This window comes from Ixodes scapularis, unplaced genomic scaffold, assembly GCF_016920785.2.
Source record: "Ixodes scapularis isolate PalLabHiFi unplaced genomic scaffold, ASM1692078v2 PGA_scaffold10__122_contigs__length_95168666, whole genome shotgun sequence".
In the NCBI taxonomy this organism is placed as follows: domain Eukaryota; kingdom Metazoa; phylum Arthropoda; class Arachnida; order Ixodida; family Ixodidae; genus Ixodes; species Ixodes scapularis.
The window spans coordinates 95,064,305-95,083,854 of record NW_024609836.1 but is presented as its reverse complement, the minus strand read 5'-3'; the positions used below and the strand labels follow the sequence as shown (position 1 = coordinate 95,083,854).

At 46.4% G+C, this 19,550-nt stretch overlaps 1 protein-coding gene across 1 annotated transcript; it reads right to left on the bottom strand.

The window, feature by feature from the left end:
• Positions 1-7,903: 7,903 nt before the first annotated feature.
• Positions 7,904-11,251, bottom strand: LOC120848478. The gene is made up of 3 exons (XM_040220458.1): positions 11,185-11,251; positions 9,031-9,201; positions 7,904-7,941 (listed from the first exon to the last, which is right to left on the bottom strand). Exons 1-3 carry the CDS (start codon positions 11,249-11,251, stop codon positions 7,904-7,906), a joined length of 276 nt encoding a protein of 91 aa, XP_040076392.1.
• Between the last annotated feature and the right edge of the window lie 8,299 nt (positions 11,252-19,550).

Genomic DNA, 19,550 nt, shown 5'->3' with positions numbered 1-19,550 from the left:
CGGCTGTTCAGTCTCCAGCGGTTTCGGCCTTACTTGTATTATTTGCGGTGTTGGCGCTTGGACATAGAGATGTTTGGAAAGTTTTTTGCGCCTACAGATGCCACCAAACGAGCGTGCGAGCCGTATGCTCTTGCTCCGGCGAGAAGCCGCGTACGGCTCGCCAGGCTCGTATCGCCTGTCGCATACTGGCCGCCATATTGTTTTTAGGGTGTTAGCAGTTAACACGATTTTCACCACCTCCGGCGGCTAACACCCTTACACGAATAAAGGCGTTAGCCAGAGGACGAGCCATTTACACGAATAAGGGTGTAAAAATTTTAAGTGTGTACAGTACTCGGGGCCCTCTCGCTTTCGCGCTGCGGGTCAGTCCCAGACACGAAGCTTTGAGGCTTTCCGGCGCGGGCCGCGGCGCCCGAACACACGTGTGCTGGGCATACACGTCTGTTTTTTTCGTTCTTTTTTTCTCGGGCGCGTAGAAGCCGAAGTACAAAGTCCACTCGTCGAACAGCGTTCACCCACACCTTTTCAATTTCCGGTCCGTTGGAAACCTATGAAAAAACACCTAGTTGCGCAGCGGGTTGTGGGAGCAGCCCACAGCGCTACAAGTTGTACTCGGCATCTTTTGAGGAACAGCTGTGCAGTCTTGGGCGCACCGAGTTGCTCGCTAAAACGAGTCTCGGAGTCCTCACAAGCAAATAAACAAAAGGCTATACCGAAGCTACACGGGCTACAGATAAAAGCAGCGGCTAAACACGCCGATCGCAACCCGAAGTAGCGGCGGTAGCGCCTCAAAAGAGCGCACTCCGCGCAACGCCCGGACCGGGGGAAAAAAAGAGAACGATGCAGACGTCACGGCCCAATGTTGCTTTAGCGATCGGCAACCCGCTGGCCGCCCGCTAAGGAGCGGCGGCTCGCGGCGGGTCGCGTGTTTATTATCGGCATTAGTTGAGAATGCGGCGTCCCACGGACGTGAAATTTTGGCTGGGGTCGTATTTTGTGTCACTAAAGCGATACCAGTAATTTATTTCATTTTGAATTTTGGCCGGAGTACCGCAGGCCCCTAAGGTGCCTCTATGGTTTCGTCGAAACTCGTTTCGTAGAATCACCTTTTGTGAACCACTTTTCATGGACACACGTATCATGACGTGATCCTACCCGGAGACCCGAATGGCCTAAAACAAGCATAGCGTCCACTCTACTGTCAATACCGAGTGAACTGATAGCTCCGTACTTCCTAAGAAACTGCCCAACCCAAAAGGTGACCCCCAAAAGGGAATCCAAGCACAAGCTGATCGGGGCGCGTGGCTAGCGTGGCGGTGCACTGATACACCTAGAGGTTTTTAAGGGAGAGGAGGATGCTCATTGGGGGGTCGGTGTACAAGTACCCTGGCTGGGTAACGGAGGGTGCATCTTTCAGGAAAAGGGTGCATGTGGGCCTGATGCACCCGACTACACCCTTTTTTTCTTAGAGTGCGTTTTGTTGACACGAACGTTTCATCGACACTCGTTACGCTAAATGAACACGGTAGGGACATTTAATTTCGCGTGTATTTTTGAAGTGCGGTTAGCCCATCCGGCAGCCACGTTTACGCCACTTCGTGGCAACGGTCTGCGGCACCTCATTACAGAAATATTAACCGAACTGGCGCACCCGCACACGGCGCTTCACGGTGATAGTATGATGCAGCTCATTACAGAAAAAAAAGCTAATCTGAGCTGTCGATGAAACGATTTGACGAGAAAACATCGCAGGTCAATAAAACGATCTGTCGATGAAACGCCATTCTATGACACAACATGCCACCGCGCATGTTGTGTCGATGGCAAGTATTAAAATGTAAGAAAGAAAAAAAAAGTCCATGGTTCGTTTATGTTGACAATGTCACGGAGTGTGCAGAGTTAACATCAGATCGGTCTGTTGCGGTCAAGATAACAAAAATAATAATTTAAGAAAATGTTTTTTTTATTATTTAAATCAGATTAAGATCACTGAGGTAAAAAAATATTAATTATTTATCACTACAAGAATTTTTAAACACGGTGGGTTGTTTGATCAATGGTTCCGATCATTGAGAACAGTGTGGAAACAAAGAATTACTGCAATTCTAACGAAGTTTCGTTCGTGACAACACCGTCATACTAGAACAAAAACAGCTTAGGTTTCTGTTAGCGAAAAACCTGTATTATCTTTTTTTTTTTTCGCGATCTGATTTGTATGCAATATGGCAACACTATCCTTGATTCTGTTTCTATTTTTTGAGTTCTGATGTTATTGCGAAAAAGATGTAACGTGACTGACGAACGAATTCCGAGTGAGAAATAAAGCTCAGAGCATCAATTTGCCCCGAAGACCGCTGATTTTGCTCATGTTCAGTCCGATATGAATCTTTCTTGTGCGATGATTCTTTAAATTAAATACAGAATATATGCGCATATTGAAAACATCAAATAATACACAAGCGGTAAATAAAAATAAATTGGGGTTTATTTTTTAGGGAAAGTTTTGTTTTAAATGATCCTAGTTAAACCGGCCTCATTTAAATTATGATTTAAGTCCTCTTTATTATTCTCCACCGTGGCTATAGCTTCGTACATCTTTTATGTCAACTCATTTCGCGTGACCATACGTTACCATATTTCGTTCTAACGTGGACGGATTAGAGGGAACACGACCTTTCCTTTTATTTTTCGCTCGAATGAGGTAGGAATTAAAACCACGGCTTAATAACGAAATGGAGAAATGTCGAGATTTCGAAATACGGTATCGATATACTGCATGAAATATCACTTGAATAATAAATATCCAGACACTAATCGAGCTGCAGCACTTTGCATTGGTTATATTTCAGCCGTTATGCTTTTTTAAACTTCGCGTTCCATTGAACTCATCTGTTTTATTTTCGTCGGGTTACGCCTGACATGTTACAGGATTTTTTTTATATCTTAAAAATAGATTCTACTAATCACAAAGACTACTGTGTTTGTCAGAAAGACAATGACATACTATTTCATGGGGAATAGTTATGTTTTTTTTTTTCAATTTCATTTCTAGATGTAGTATGTGCTCCACGTTAAAAAAATACTGTTACTAAAAAACAGAAATATGAATGACCAAAGTTTAAAACTGAAAACAGGGCCTAGATGGTTTTTTAAATCGAGGTCACGATAAGCAGGTTGGGTACGCAACTCGTACATTTAGCCAAGGCACCTAGACGGTTAGACAAAGAACATTCAACTGGCAAATTTGTTTCTTTACTTCCCATCATCGGTTAGGCTCCCCTGATCGGCTAAATATATATAATGTAGACTCCTAATAAAACCTGGACCACTACAAAAAAAAAATTAAGAAGCATTACTCATCGCCCTACGTTCAGGATTATCTAATCACTGGTACCAGCACTTCTAATTTATAAGTTTTAGATAATATGTTACAAATACTTCTTGCCTAGGCGTAATTTTACAAAAAACACCCCTACATTTACGGGTTGTTGCAATTCCTTCATTTGAGGACTGCACGAAACAGCCGCCACAAATGTGCGTTTTCAATCAGTGCTGCCTTTCAATTTCGCGCACTCGATGAACACACACATGGCATGATGAAAAGTTTGATTACAACTTGCGGGGGGGGGGGGGGGGGGGTATTGTATTGTATCTCCCAAGATATGTATTTTCTGTATATATAAATAAATTCGTCTTCAGAAAAGTTGTCTTATTATTTGTAGAAATAGTTTCTTACCACTGATTTTGTAAGGTGCGAAAACATCTGCAACTCGGGAGAATGTTGACACATCATTCAGTCAGTGTTTATAAGCATCAAGTTCTGAGAAAAGGCTGAAGAAATATATACATCGAATACATCTCCTTTTGTACTCCTGTTCAGAAGGAATATCAGGTGTTTGATATTTACTCAGACATATTTAAAAAAAAACTTGCGTGAAGGTTAGACGAGTGCTGTCTTCAGGTAGTTTTTACTGGCTTGAAGGACATTAGATAAGGGAACGCTTGTTGTGCTAAATATATACTAATTAAGTGAAATGTGTTATTTAACTTTTCACTCCTTTTTTGTGTCATATTCATATTGCAGTTTACACGGCAATTACTATTAGAGGCCAGGCAAATTTAAATACTTTTCAAATGGGCATTGTTTTTTTAGATATTAATCGAAAGAACTTCGCGTTTTCCCGCTTGGTCTAAAAATTGCTCGCAAAAATATGACCAGGAACTCTGCCCACAATAACGGTTAAAAAGTGACGCAGTTCTGTAGGTCATGTCTTCACTTTTGTTGTCGCTGGAGCCGCCAAGTACACGCTGCCAAGATAGTGACGACATGATTAAAGAGATGACATCCCGTTTTGAGCGGTATAATGAACCGGGCTTCCGGTGACATTTTTTGCACAAAATAGATTTCGGAAACAAAAACGGGAGAAAAAAGTATCGCGTTTTTTTCGGGCGACAAAACACGAAACGTCATCACGTTATATCGTTTGAAACCCGTTACCTTGTCGAATTTTTTTCAAATCGGCGTGGCTTCTAATAGTAATTGACGTCAATTCTGGACTTCCAACATGTCACTTAAAATCAGTAATTAAAAACTTAATTATTTTTCTTAAATCTAATTATTAAACTTAATATGCCGATTATAGCCTTATCTTACGTCCGCCGCCTGATAATTACCTGATGGACACAGAATGCACCTAACTTTTACACACAGTTTTTGAAAAAAATAAAGTTATATGTTGAAATTGAAAGCAAAACCCTGTATATATTTTGTCGGCCCATCAAAACAATATACACAATAAAAACATGTCAAGGAAAACGTCTCCATAAGAAAAGAATTCGTGTTTTACTACATATTTGTTCCTATGCGATCGAGGAAACGATGCCTTTCACGAGGAGGCACTGGCATACTGTCGTCATCTATTAGGTAACTCTGGAATATTTGAAATGAATGAATAACTGGTTTACTTGCAGTATTTGAGATATCATACCTTACTCCTATCCATGAAAAATGGTGGGTGAAAATAATTCCACTTTCTTATTGATGGAAGAACGACGCGCATTTGGGAAGTGTTCCACGGGTACACAACGGGTGGTCATTGTGCTATCTCGTCAAAAAGTATTAACAAGCCGTTGGAGCCCATACTCAAACGAAAATGTGTGAACAAGACTTTAGAGCTGCCTGACTAAGACTGGCTGCCCCAGGATGCCAAAACAATCGATATGAATTTCGGTATTTTTAGAATATCTTTAACATTGCATTATTTTCTGAGAATCAATTTTTTTGTTTTGTGGCTTACGTGTTAACTTATAATAGAAAGAGGAGTTTTTGAATAGTTCAAACGACAGACAGAGGCGTTTCTGAGGTTTAATAATACTATATATGTTGAAATAATTAACTACAGTGCTGCAGAGAAGCATAAACAGCATGAAAAGCACTACAACAGTCCGTATTTCAAAGTTTGTTTTCAAAACGGTTTAAAACTAGAGAACAAAATTTACGGAAATATTTTTTAATGCACAACTTTATTTAGAAACATGTGGCCGCCTTGTTGCAATCTTTCTTGAAGGGGCAAAAGCGGACCTTGCTTGGGGTTCCGGCCACGCTGTCGACTACAGTTTTCTCTCTGAAAGTTAACTATTGATATAAAACCCCAAACGATTGAAGCCTTAGACTTGTTCAATTCAATCAAATCCGTGTATACTGGTTCATGAACTGAATTACCTAAGAGGTTCCTGCTTTTCCCGAAAATGTTTTCGAATTTTCTTGCATGCCGAGTGTATACGACAATTGTAAAGCGTGTGCACTAACACTTTCATCCCATTTTGAACGATCCACATAAATCGGCTGCTCAACTTATTGTACTAGGATTTACTACACAGGTGTCCCAATGTGGTAGAAGCTTTCACTAAAATTATGGTAAGATTGGCTTTCCTGATTAATTGACGCAAATTAGAAGACAAAAAATATATTTTCCTGATACTTCGCTTATACTTCCTTGTACTTAAATAATATTTTGTCTTTGAGGTGCTTCTTTCGGCCAAAGGGGGGTAATTATAGTTAAGCCAATTGTTTCTTTTTCTATTCCAGCCATTGTTCAGCTGTCATAAACGACAGTACAGCCAGGAACGTTTTTGTGATAATTTTAAGGAAAAAACAGCCTTAGCGATAATCTTTCCATAGACAAAACCAGTTTTTCTTCTTTGACTATGAAGCGTTTATGTATTTATACTCTCAATTGTTGTCTCCCTTAGGGCACCTTTGTTGTAAATCCCAGTGCAATCCGTTGAAAAACTGATTTTTAGGGCCGCCCCTACTGGTATCGAAGCCTTATGGTACACACGGCAGATGCACATTTTATGGAAGGTTACTAAATTCACGCGTAAAAAACGAGCAATAAATTGGAAAAATTGCCATTGTGAAGAAGAGAGGTTTCTAAGATGGGATATATTTTGCTTCGTATGGTATAATTTTTTATAAATATACGTTAAAAGTTGAAATGTTCCGGTGACAAAATATCACTCAAATTTTTCAAGGTTTGGATTTCTTTGATGAAAAAACGTAAGTAATTCACCCATGTCACTCGAAGGACAGCGACAACAGCAACGTGACGAGTAGCGAGGTAACTCTATCCCAAACTTAATTTAACAGATGACATTAAGCTTTTTATCGATGTTCATACTCCTGTCGTCTGCGAAACTTTACAGAATGATGTGTCGCGCATAGTTTAGCGGTGTAATGTGAATAGCCTGAAACTGAACCCTCAGAAAACATGTCTTGATCTTTTACAGACGTTGAAATGAATTATATAAGGATTATGTATTAAAAAAACTTCAATCAAACGCAAGTTTGTTGTAAGAGGTCTTGGCGTTAATATAGATAGTGAACTGACGTTTACTTCGCATGTGACGATCATGGGCAGCGCGACATAGATGTTGGGACTGATACCCCGCATGATTCAGCAATTTAAAAACCCTGCCTGCATTATGAATTTTATATCGCTTTCTTTTCACGTCAAGGCTGGAACTTGGTTCTGCAGCTTAGAATTCTTTGTCTGAAACGCAGTCAACAAAAATTGGAAGTGTGCAAAAACGCTTAGTACGCATCGTTTACGACTGATATCTTACGCGCCACTTTTGTTTTTATAACAACTTTGTTCTAGATAAGCTCTTGCTCAGGCCATTGCCTGACAAGAACAGAACATGATTTCATTTTTTTGAACAAGGTAGTAACTGGAATTATAGGAAATGATTCGCTATTATCCAACCTTAATATTCACGTTCTCTCCCGTCCCGTTTGGCTAGGAATCACTCCAGTTTTTATCTCAACACCATACAGATCGTCATCCTTGTCAAGTTCTTTTTGCACCGAAGTGAAGACCTCCGGGTGGTTTTTTGGGCACGCGAAAATAAAGAATATTTTCTAAAATAATAATAATATTAATAGTATTAACTTTATTATTATTAGTATTCTTATTATTGCATTATTGTTGCTATTAATATTAATGAAAAGGATGAACTTCACACGCTCTCCTGCGCCGTAGTCTAGAGCATTCGGAGGCCGTGACTTTTTCAATAAAGCTTGCTAAGGGTGAACACAATTTTCAACCTAGGCAAAATAATTCAGTGATCGAATACCAAATGAGCCTTTTTTTACATCTGGAAAGGTGCGTTACTAGTTCGCTTGCATGTAATTTTGTGATGCGTGTTAAATGTAAAAGCCTGCTTAGGACACTACGCCGAACGATTCAACTCCCCACAAACTCGTAGACTAAGGTCATCGAAACTAAACCAGGTTAGTGTCACCCTGTTTAAACATAAATTCACATACTGTTTCTCTTTTTGAATCCTAGTCATCAAAGGCCGACATGGTAGATAGAATCATATTCTTAGTTATACATAATATTTACCATTTTCTGGCTTGCCCGGGTGGGTGGTGCTTTCCTGCACGCGTTAAAATAACACAGGTTGATATCAATATAGTAACCAAATAATTGTTCTAGCTACTCATTATTCAATCTGAAATGAAAGAAATAATGATCTAAGCGGAGGGTACTTAAGAATGGCTAATTTCGCTAAATTGATCTTTCATTTAAACTACTGTATATCATCGAACTTGGGCTTGGATCTCAACTTGATATCCTTCGGGCGTCGTTCTTGCTGAGTGATATTTTGAATTCTTAAATAATCGTCGATGGGGATTTCATTTGAAAAGACCAGCAAGCGTATAAACACGAAAATGTTTGAAGCATTGTTCTTAACATTCTTTGCTACAAGCACACATAAAACAAACATTGCGGATATATTTTTGGTTTGCGAAGAATGTACATACATTGGTGTTTGAGCACTTTTAAAATTGAATTTAGCGCCTTTCCTAATAAATATCTTACAACAATATTTATTTTTCCACTAATGCCTAAATCTGAGCACAATGTTAAGGTGCGTACACCACAATACCGAATCCCCTATTTTGTCTGACAACTGAAACAAGCTCAAGGGCTTGGCTTATTATGATCACACTACTTGCGTAATGGTTTGTTCTTCGGAGTTCTTGTCTGCTGATGGTATTATAATATTGGCTCTGGTGCCCAGTATGGTGATTGGGACTAGGCACGCCTCGGAGCTGTCACGCACTTTAAGAGTCAGATACAATCTAAAAGCTGTGTTCTCTATTTTATGCCAAAATCTCGAATGGTTCTTAATTTAAATATCGCGCTTTTCCTGTTCAACTCTCCCTTTATAAGTATAGTTGCTTAACTTGAATTGTATGAAAAATCAGCGACAGTTTTATATGGAGATGGAAGAAACACAAACTGTGATACAAAGTTTAATTTTAGAAACCCTGCTCGAGTTATTTCTACGATAGCGATTCTGAGGAGAGGCTCCTTATTGGGAGTATAAAAATCTGCGTAATTACAGTCTTTGTTTGCGAAACAGAATGTAAGGAAAGTCCACCAGAAATAAAAGAAGCTGCTTAGGAAGTAGCTTCTCTCGCATCTTAAATATCAGCAATAGAACAATCGAGAAACGTACCGTATGGACAGGAATCTACGCAGCATTCCTTGGCTCCAAAGTCATTAAAACCTTTGGCACAGCTTTCGTGTTGCTGGCAGTCGTCAGTGCGGTTGTCAAAGTACCACGTCCAGCTAATTGGAGCATCAGGAGTGCAGATCGACTCAGGATGTGGTGCTCTGCAGACGGTTTCTGCAGAGGGTTTTGAGAAAAAAATCGTTAAAGATAATTAATAAACCGAATTTCATCTTCTATTGTGGTTATCAAGAACAGACGAAAAATTCGAAGTGTTTTAGTGCTTTACTTTGTTTTGTTGATGAAACGGTTTTCACATCTACGCCGCCTTGCCACCCCCTAAATAAGTACAGACGCAGCCATTCAAACGATTTAGCAGAATTGAAAACGCTCGAAAAAAAAAATCATTTTGTTCCTGAGTCCCGCCACCGAAAAAAAACAAAAACAGTCATGAAGCAATGGTGAGGGTGCAGGCTAGCTGGTGTAAATTGAGCATAGTTGTAAACCCGAGACTGGGGATACGGACAAGGGACAAAACACATGTGTTTTGTCCCTTGTCCGTATCCCCAGTCTCGGGTTTACAACTATGCGCAAAAAACAGTCAAGCGATGGTTTCATCACACAACGATATAATTATCTTTTACAAAAGAAACAAGTCATTTGAACATTCAGTGGCTACGAATTAGTGATGCAAAACTATCGATAGTTATGGAAAAACTATCGATAGTGTCGCAGAACTATCGGTTGTCGACTATCGATAGCGTTTCGATAGTGGACTATCGATAGTGCTATCGACAGTGTTTTGATAGTCGACTATTGAGAGTACTATTCATAGTTTTTCGACAGTCGACTATGGATAGTACTATCCATAGTTTCTCGATAGTTGAATATCGATAGTACTATCGATATATTTTTTTTTACTATCGATGGTCAGATTTTTTGCAACTATGGAGAATATCGATAGTACTATCGATAGTTTTGCACTAGAGCGAACACAGTTGCCGCACCGCCGCTCGTCTCCCTTCCTCCTCTCTTCGCCTAAACTCCTGTCTTCGTCATCACTGAAAGCTGTACCAAAGTTGGGATGGTAAGTGCTTGGGCTAGTTGGTGTCCCATTTGAAAAAAAAAGCGAGAAAAAGTAAAGAAAGAGCGACGTAAACTACTAGTGTCGGGAAACTATCGATAGTAAACCGTCGACAGTACTACCGATAGTTTTACGATAGTCGACCATCGATATTTTTCCGACAGTCGACTATCGATAACACTATCGATAGTTTTTCAAAAGTCGACTATCGATAGCACTATCGATAGTTTTTTTACTATCGATAGTCAAATTTCTGGCGACTATCGATTCTATCGATAGTACTATCGATAGTTTTGCACCACAACTACGAATACAATAATATAGCAGAGCATGGCAATACAGAAAAAGCAGTTTCGCTTTTTCTGTATGACTACACCTTTACACTTTATCCTGATCGCATGATGACATTTTGTGCTAAACAAGGCGAAAAGCGCATCCGTATGCTTGCAATGAAGGTTTATATTTGCCGGATAGAGAAATTCTAGTTTCTGAACGCTACAGAAGTAGTGCTTTAATTGTCGAGGATTCAAAGTGACGTGTATAGTGCCATCCCTGTGGGACCATATATTACTATTAAGACAGGCTGTTATGCATTCTGTTAAACCTTGTCATTGAATGCTTTCGAAAAAAAGCACCAAACTGACGGACAGTCATCCTAGGGGAAGGAAATATAATTGTTGCCAAAAGAAACATTGCATGAAACTGTGAAGTATTGAAGCACTGCCTGGGAAAGATGTGGTTCTGTACGTCTAAGAACGTCGATATTTACTGCATAACACTCATAAAGATTGGCGTTTTCTGACATGCTCTTGACTAGTGTTCGCTTAGTGTTTGCCAATGCGGTGATCCCAGAAAGGCAAATTAATTAGAACAGTTGCAAAGGATGTGAAACGGGACTCAAATTAGACAACGTTTGGCTCATTTCTAAGAAATTGAGTGGTTATTTTATGTGGATTCGAAAGAACATGAAGACTATTGTAAGAGATTGACAGCGAGGATTGAAATTGCAAACCTAAGCATATGATGTTAATAAGACAACGAACATACAAGCGTAATAACGTGGGAAACAGACTTACCAGGCAGCAGCGCAGTAACACACGCTACTGCAGCTAGCAAGCAAAGGGCTGCGATGGCTGCCTTCATCTTGGACGGTAGACGTGAATGATGTGGTTACAGATTTTAGGATGGCTATATATAGTGCTTTGCTGGCATAGGGACAGCCTGAGTTCAGTAGATATTTTTCCTCGAGGAGACAATAACTTGCACATGCATTGTTCTCAAAGACCGTCGTATGGAGCAAATTCTAACAATGGATATCGCCCTACGTGAGATGGTGACAAGTATGTCTGCGTCACAAGCAGCAGGGACTCTTGTCCACGTGCCTTTAGATGATTTTAAAGTTTTATTTTGTGTTTTCTTAGCAATGACGCAAATTTTCAGAGACAGGATACAATGATAGAATCAGAATACAAACACAGGCATATGAACTTTTGTCGAGGTACATGTCAAATTGTATTAAAATTTAATGGCAATAAATGCCTGCGCAAAAAAAGATAATCCTGGTTTATTGACCTTGCCAAGAATATAGAGGGTCAAGCAAAGCTTAAGGAGCCTACCTTTTTCTTATAATTTGTCTTCCAAAGATTGTTCAAAGCTAGTTTAACTTTATTCGAACCGTTAGGGCACCAGGTAAAACACTCCTATTCAGAAAGGAACTTTTAATGTTTGTAGAAATAATTTATGATCACTGAGTTTTTAAGTAGTGCAGATATCTGAAACTCAGAAGCATGTTTACACTATATGTAGTCAGTCTTTGTAAGCATCAAGTCTGAGAGAAGACTGATGAAATATACACAAGGAATACCACCTCATGTTGTACTCCTTCTAAGAATGTATACATGGTATTAGATTATTATTCGAACAGATTTTAAAAAAAGCCACGCTCCCCAAAGCCGTCCACCTCTACACGGGTGGTGACGAATATCAAGAAATGAATATGTCACGGGTGGTGACGAATAAACAAGAAATGAACAGAAATAAATAAACGTTTAATGTGGCGAACTTCTGCCAAAAATAAAGAAGGAAACAGAAGAAAGCAGAGCGTCGCGGGCGTCGAAGTCGGCGTGTCAGCAGAGTCGAACGCTGGGGCGAAAACTGACTCGACAAGATCGCGGGCGGCCTCTTATCTAGAGTGCGTCGCTATCTCGAAGATTCGGCGAAAGCGGCTCGAGCGTCGCGTGATCGGGCGAGAATGAACACGCACTTTCTAGAAAACAAAAGCAGGAATAAATGATAGAAGTTACGAGCGGTACATGAATAAACGAGAACTTTCTGGAGGTCCGTGACCGAGCGTTGCTTTCTCAGCCCTGGGCGCGGCATTATCCCCCCCTTTAAAAGTGCATCGTCCCGATGCAGCACAAAAACGGAAAACAAAAAAACAAAAGGACAGCAGAATTGCTAGCCGGAGTTCACAGTCCACAGTTCACTCGTCGACGAGAGTGGAGAGTCCTATCGTTCGTAATACGGCTTCAGCCGGACGACATGCACCACCTCGGGTCGCGGCTGACGTCTTGCAGATGGGCGCGTTCCGTCGGGTAGAACTTCGTAGTTCAGATCGCCGAGGCGTCGGATGATCTTGTAGGGCCCAAAGTAGCGCTTCAGGAGTTTTTCGCTGAGACCGCGACGACGAATCGGCGTCCACACCCAAACTCTGTCTCCGGGTTGGAAGTGGACGTCGCGGCGACGAAGATTATACCGGTGAGCGTCGACATGTTGCTGGTCTTGAATTCGTAGTCTGACTAGCTGGCGGACCTCTTCTGCCCGTTGAGCAACCACCTGGGCGTCATCGCTCCCGTCATTGACTGACATGGGACGAGGTGCTGCCGTACGTCACAAAGGTGACGTACGGCAGCACCTCGTCCCATGTATTGTGCTCCACGTCGACGTACATGGAAATCATGTCGGCGATGGTCTTGTTGAGTCTTTCCGTGAGCCCGTTGGTCTGCGGGTGGTACGCCGTGGTGCGACGATGGCTGGTGTGGCTGAGACGCAGGATTTCTTGGGTCAGCTGTGCCATGAACGATGACCCTCGGTCTGTGATCAGGACTTCGGGGGCGCCATGCCGGAGGACGATGGACTCGATGAAAAACTTGGCGACTTCCACAGCAGTCCCTGAAGGGAGGGCTTTCGTTTCGGCGTACCGCGTGAGATAATCTGTGGCGACGATTATCCAGCGGTTTCCCGATGTTGACGGCGGAAAGGGGCCAAGTAGGTCCATTCCGATCTGCTGGAACGGTGCGGTCGGGGGAGCAATCGGCTGCAGGAGACCGGCCGGTTTCGTTGGCGGTTTCTTACGTCGCTGGCGCTCGTGGCACGATCGGGTGTAGAGGTGGACGGCTTTGGGGAGCTTTGGCCAGTAATACTTTTCACGAATACGGGCCAGTGTTCGGCTGTAACCGAGGTGTCCCGACGTCGGGTCGTCGTGACATGCATGAAAGATCTCCTCCCGAAGGTCGGTCGGGATTACCAGCAACCACGGTGTGCTGTTGTCGCCAAAGTTCTCTTAGTAGAGTACACCTTGTCGAATGGCGAAGGTCGGCAATAGTCGTGAGAAGACACGTGGCACGGTACCCCCACCCCCTTCAAGGTGCTCGATTAATGCGCGCAGCTCAGGATCGTCCCGTTGACGTCGTGCCATGTCGTCGGCGTTTACAGCTCCTAGGAAGCTCTCGTCGTCATTGTCGTCGCTGCAGCCGGAAGGGGTTTCGACGGGGGCTCTGGACAAGCAGTCGGCGTCGCTGTGCTTCCGGCCGGACTTGTAGACCACTGTCATGTTAAACTCTTGTAGTCGGAGGCTCCATCGAGCAAGACGTCCTGACGGGTCCTTCAGGTTAGCAAGCCAGCAGAGCGAATGGTGGTCCGTGACTACACGGAACGGGCTCCCGTACAAGTACGGGCGGAACTTCGTGATTGCCCAGACGACCGCAAGGCATTCTTTTTCAGTCGTGGAGTAATTTCTCTCCGCCTTGGTCAATGTCCGACTTGCGTAGGCGATGACTCGCTCGGTGCCTTCTTGTACTTGAACCAAAACCGCGCCAAGCCCTGCGTTACTTGCGTCCGTGTGAATCTCGGTTTCCGCATCCTGGTCGAAATGTCCAAGAACAGGAGGAGTCTGCAGTCGTCGCTTCAGCTCGTCAAATGCCTGCTGCTGTTCATCGGCCCATTCGAACTTCTCGGCGTCCTTCGTGAGGTGTGTGAGCGGTGCGGAAATTCTTGCGAAATCTCGAACGAAGCGCCGATAGTAGGCACATAGCCCAAGGAACCTTCGGACGGCCTTCTTGTCTCTTGGCGCTGGAAATGCTGCGACGGCACGAGTCTTCTCGGGGTCTGGGCGGACACCTTCGTTACTAACCACGTGGCCGAGGAACTTCAGTTCGTCATAAGCGAACCGACACTTTGACGGCTTCAGGGTGAGTCCGGCGGTCCGTATGGCTTGGAGAACTGCTCGGAGTCGTCGCAAGTGCTCGTCGAAGTCGCTGGAAAACACGACGACGTCGTCGAGGTAGACGAGACAGCTCTGCCACTTCAGTCCTGCCAGTACGGTGTCCATGACACGTTGGAAAGTTGCTGGCGCCGTGCATAGTCCGAAGGGCATCACCTTGAACTCGTAGAGTCCATCCGGCGTGACGAAGGCTGTCTTCTCTCGGTCCCGTTCGTCGACCTCGATTTGCCAGTAGCCGCTCTTCAGGTCCATCGATGAAAAGTATCGAGAGTGGCGCAGCCGGTCTAGAGTGTCGTCGATGCGGGGCAGTGGGTAGACGTCTTTCTTCGTAACTGTGTTGAGCTGCCGGTAGTCCACGCAGAACCGAAGAGTTCCGTCCTTCTTCTTAACCAGCACGACTGGAGAGGCCCATGGACTGCTTGAAGGTTGGATTATGTCGTCATTCAGCATCTCTTGAACTTGCTGCTGGATCACCTCCCTTTCCTTCGCGGAGACTCTGTACGGTGATCGATGCACAGGGCGCGCGTCGTCCTCGGTAACGATGCGGTGCTTGGCAACCGCGGTCTGGCGCACCTTCGACGACGTCGCAAAGCAGTCGCGGTATTCGGCGAGGAGGTTAACCAGCTGACGTCGTTTAGGGTCCGGAAGCTTAGGGTCAATGTCGAGCTGCGCTGGCGACGTACTGTCTTGCTGGGACGGCGAGAATTCGTCAGTAATCGCGGTGATTTCGGCGGGGTTTCGGAGTTCCTCGACGTGGCCCACGGCTGAACCTTTCGTGAGGTGTTGCGTTTCGTTTCGGAAGTTCGTCACGAGGGCCACAGTCCGCCCATCCTGAAGTTCAGCTACTCCCCTTGCGACGCCTATGCCTCTGCCCAGGAGCAATTGGAGGTTTCCCTCGAGAAGAACTTCACCATAGGAAGCTTCATCGATCCCGACAAGTACGAAAACACTCGACCGCGGTGGTAGGTTTACGTGGTTTGCGAGTACTCGGACCGTTGGTGACGTCGCTTGGGGTTCCTCCGATGGTGGAGCAGGTTTTCGTAGCGTCAGCCGGTTTGTTCCGAGGTCGATGACGGCGCCATACTCGCAGAGAAAGTCCATTCCGAGGATAACGTCCCTCGAACAGTCTTGTAGAATGACGAACCTGACAGGGCACGTTTCACCGTGGATCTCGACGCGAGCAGTGCATCGCCCGACTGGTGTAATGAGATGTCCTCCGGCGGTTCGTATTTGGGGTCCTTCCCACGGCGTCATGACTTTTCGAAGGCGGCGGGAGAGCCTCCCACTCAAGACTGAGTAGTCTGCTCCGGTGTCCACGAGTGCCGATGCGTCGTGGCCGTCAATGACGACGTTTAGGTTGTTGGACACCGTTGCAGGGGCGTCGTAGCGATGCGTGGCGTCGGGGGAGTGGGAGCGCTCCGTCGTTCTTGGAGGCTCTTTACGTCGGTCGTCTTCGGCAACTCCACCTCCAGGGGTTGCCGCGCCTAGTTTCCCCGGCGAGGAGCGAGGGGTGACAGGCTTTCACGTCGGGGTCGGTGCATCGGCGAAGCTGAACGTCGCGGCGATGGCGACCGGAACTCTCGGCGGGACGCAGGCTCGGAGGACTGGGGTCGTCGCAGGTACTCGTCGATCTCCCGAGGGCGTTCACCATACCGGGGGCGCGGGTCGTTTGGGTGGAACCCGCGCAGCCCGAGTCGTCGGTATGGGCATCGGCGGTACACATGGTCGGGTTCCCCGCAGTGGTAGCAGAGCGGGCGTCGGTCGGCCGTTCGCCACACGTCGGTCTTCCTCGGCGAGGGTTGCTCCGGGCGGACGTCCTGGACTTGCCCTTCCTGGCGTCGAGGATACTGTGGCATCGGAGGGTCTCGTCGGGGTGGCGCCGTGGCCTGGCGGTTAGCTTGCGGCGGCCGTCGGGCCATGGGGGCGTAGCTCAAAGTCGGCTCCTCTGGCGTCGTCATGTTGATCGGAACCTCAGGTTGGAAGGCCCGATGAACTTCATCTCGCACAACCTCGGCGAGCGACAGGGAGGACGGGCGATCCATAGCGGGGAGCATCTTGCGGATTTCTTCCCGGACGACTTCACGGATGATGTCACGGATGCCTGGGAGGTCGGTACCAAGGTTGTATCCGGATGTCGCCAGAGTAGTCACGCCAGGGTGTCGCTCGTAGTGCCTGGCGCGTGCTAGTAGGGCACGTTCCATATTAGTCGCCTCCGTGACGAACCCGTCCACAGTTGTCGGGGGATTGCGAATGAGACCTTCGAATATCTCGCTTTTCACACCCCTCATCAGGTGTCGCAGCTTCTTCTCCTCTGTAGCCTGAGGATCGGCGCGGGCGCTCAGGCGAAGAACATCCTCGACGAAGCCGGTGACGCTCTCGTTGGGGCCCTGGGTTCTGGTTCGCAGTAGGTCCTCGGCTCTCTCTCGGCGGTGGTGGTTGCTGAACGTAGCTTTGAGATCGGTCTTGAACATGTCCCACGACGTCAAAGAGGACTCATGATTCTCGTAACAGTGCTTGGCGGTACCCTCAAGCGAAAAATAGACGTTGTTCAGGCGCTGCTCGTCGGTCCAGCAATTGTGGCGGGCAACGCGTTCATACTGGTCAATCCAGTCTTCGACGTCTTCGTATTGCTCGCCGTGGAATGGAGCAGCCGTCCGCGGTACGACGGGCAGGTAAACGACGGCTGGAGCGGCCGGGGTCTCCGACTGGTTGGCCATCGTCGTCTTCCTTGTTTGCCTGGTCCTGGGTGGCAAGGGTCCTAACCTCGGGGGTAGGCCAAGGTTCCGGCGACTTAATCGGATCTCGGTCTGGTCCTCGTTGGGTTCTTGGGGGCTTGTGTTCGGACTTGCACTCCGAGAACTCGGAGGGGAGCGCTGCACGGGCATGCGGTTACCCCGCACCTCCACCAAAATGTCACGGGTGGTGAGTCGTGACCAATAAACAAGAAATAAACAGAAATAAATAAACGTTTAATGTGGCGAACTTGTGCCAAAAATAAAGAAGGAAACAGAAGAAAGCAGAGCGTCGCGGGCGTCGAAGTCGGCGTGTCAGCAGAATCGAGCGCTGGAGCGAGACTGACTGCGGCTCGCCACGCGGAGCCCCTTATGTACATGCGTGGTCTTCTGGAATAATCGGCGAAGAAACTTCGACGCGTGGAACATTCGGGCCTGGAACAAGCAACATGATTCTCGAATTCTCCAGAACACTAAATTAGAGGAATAAACAAAAGACATGTCGCTCCAGGATTCGAACCCTAGCTTTTCGCGTGAGAGGCAGGCGCGATAACCATTAGGCCACGCGCGCGCTGCCTACTTGGCGAGCGCGCGCGGCATTACTCCCCCCTTTAAAAAGTGCATCGCCCCGATGCAGCACAAAACAAAAAGCAAACAAAAAGAACGGTAAACTAAAGAGTCATTTGGAATACGTAAGGTCCACTGTCCTATCGAGCGTAGTACGGCTTCATGCGCACGACGTGGACGACTTCTGGTCGTGGAGGGCGGCGTGATGAAGTCCGTGTTCCATCGGGCATCACCTCGTAGTTCAGATCACCGAGTCGACGAAGTACTTGGTAGGGTCCGAAGTAGCGCTTTAGGAGTTTCTCACTGAGACCACGGCGGCGGATCGGTGTCCACACCCACACCCTGTCTCCGGGCTGGAAGTGGACGTCCCGACGACGAAGGTTGTAGCGGCCAGCGTCGACACGTTGTTGGGCTTGAATACGGTGTCTGGCGAGCTGGCGGACTTCTTCTGCCCGTTGGGCAACCACCTGGGCGTCGTCGCTTCCGTCGAGAGCCGGTTCGTGGGGTAACATCGCGTCCAGCATTGTCGTTACCCTGCGCCCATGCACCAGTTGAAAGGGTGTCACTCCGGTGGTCTCTCGTGTACGGCCGTGTTGTGCCACGCTCGCCGGCGAGCCATCGAGACGATGCCTTTTTAATGAAGGGAGTAATGCCACGCTCGCCGGCGAGCGACCGCGCGCATGACCGAGTGGTTAGCGTGCTTGGCTGTCGCGCAGAAAGTCTGGGTTCGATTCCAGTCTGTGGAATGATCTTTTATTTGTTCTTTCAACATTGCGTTCTCGTGTGTTCGAGAACATTCTCGTATGATCGAGTTCCGAATGTTCCAGTCGCCGAACAATCTAGGCCGATTGTTCCAGAACCCAACGCGCGTACATAAGGGACTCCGCCTCCTGATCTGCAGGCAGTTTCGCCCCAGCGCTCGACTCTGCTGTCTCGCCGACCTCGACGCTCGCGACGCTTTGCTATTATTTTCTATTCTCCTTTTGGTTTTCGGCACAAGTTCGCCACATTAAACGTTTATTTCTTCCTGTTTATTTATTGTCATTCTGGTCACCACCCGTGACATTTTGGTGGAGTTGCGGGGTACCGCATGCCCGTGCAGCGTTCCCCTCCAAGGGCCCGCACTGCAAGTCCGGTTCCTAGCTCGGTGAGAAGACCACTCACCACGGAAGCTGAAACTCGGACCAGCCGCCGCACCAAGGAAGAGGATCCTGACTACGGTTTACTGCTGGACACGCCCAAGCCGGAGACGACGACGATGGCCAACCAGTCGCAGAACCCCGCCGCTCCTGCCTTCGTCTACCTACCCGTCGCTCCTCGGACACCGGCTCCCTTCCACGGCGAAAGCCACGAAGACATCGACGACTGGGTCCAACAGTACGAACGAGTGGCCCGTCATAACGGGTGGACACCAGAACAGTGTCTACAGAATGCTTACTTCGCCTTGGAAGCAACCGCTCGGAACTGGTTCGAGAACCACGAAGCATCGATCACCTCCTGGGAGCAACTCAAAGCTGAGTTGCGAAGAACGTTCACGAACCAACAACGAAGAGAACGCGCGGAAGAGCTTCTTCAAGCGAGGATCCAAGGCCCTAACGAGAGCATCGTCAGCTTCGTGGAGGATGTCCTGCGACTCAGCAAC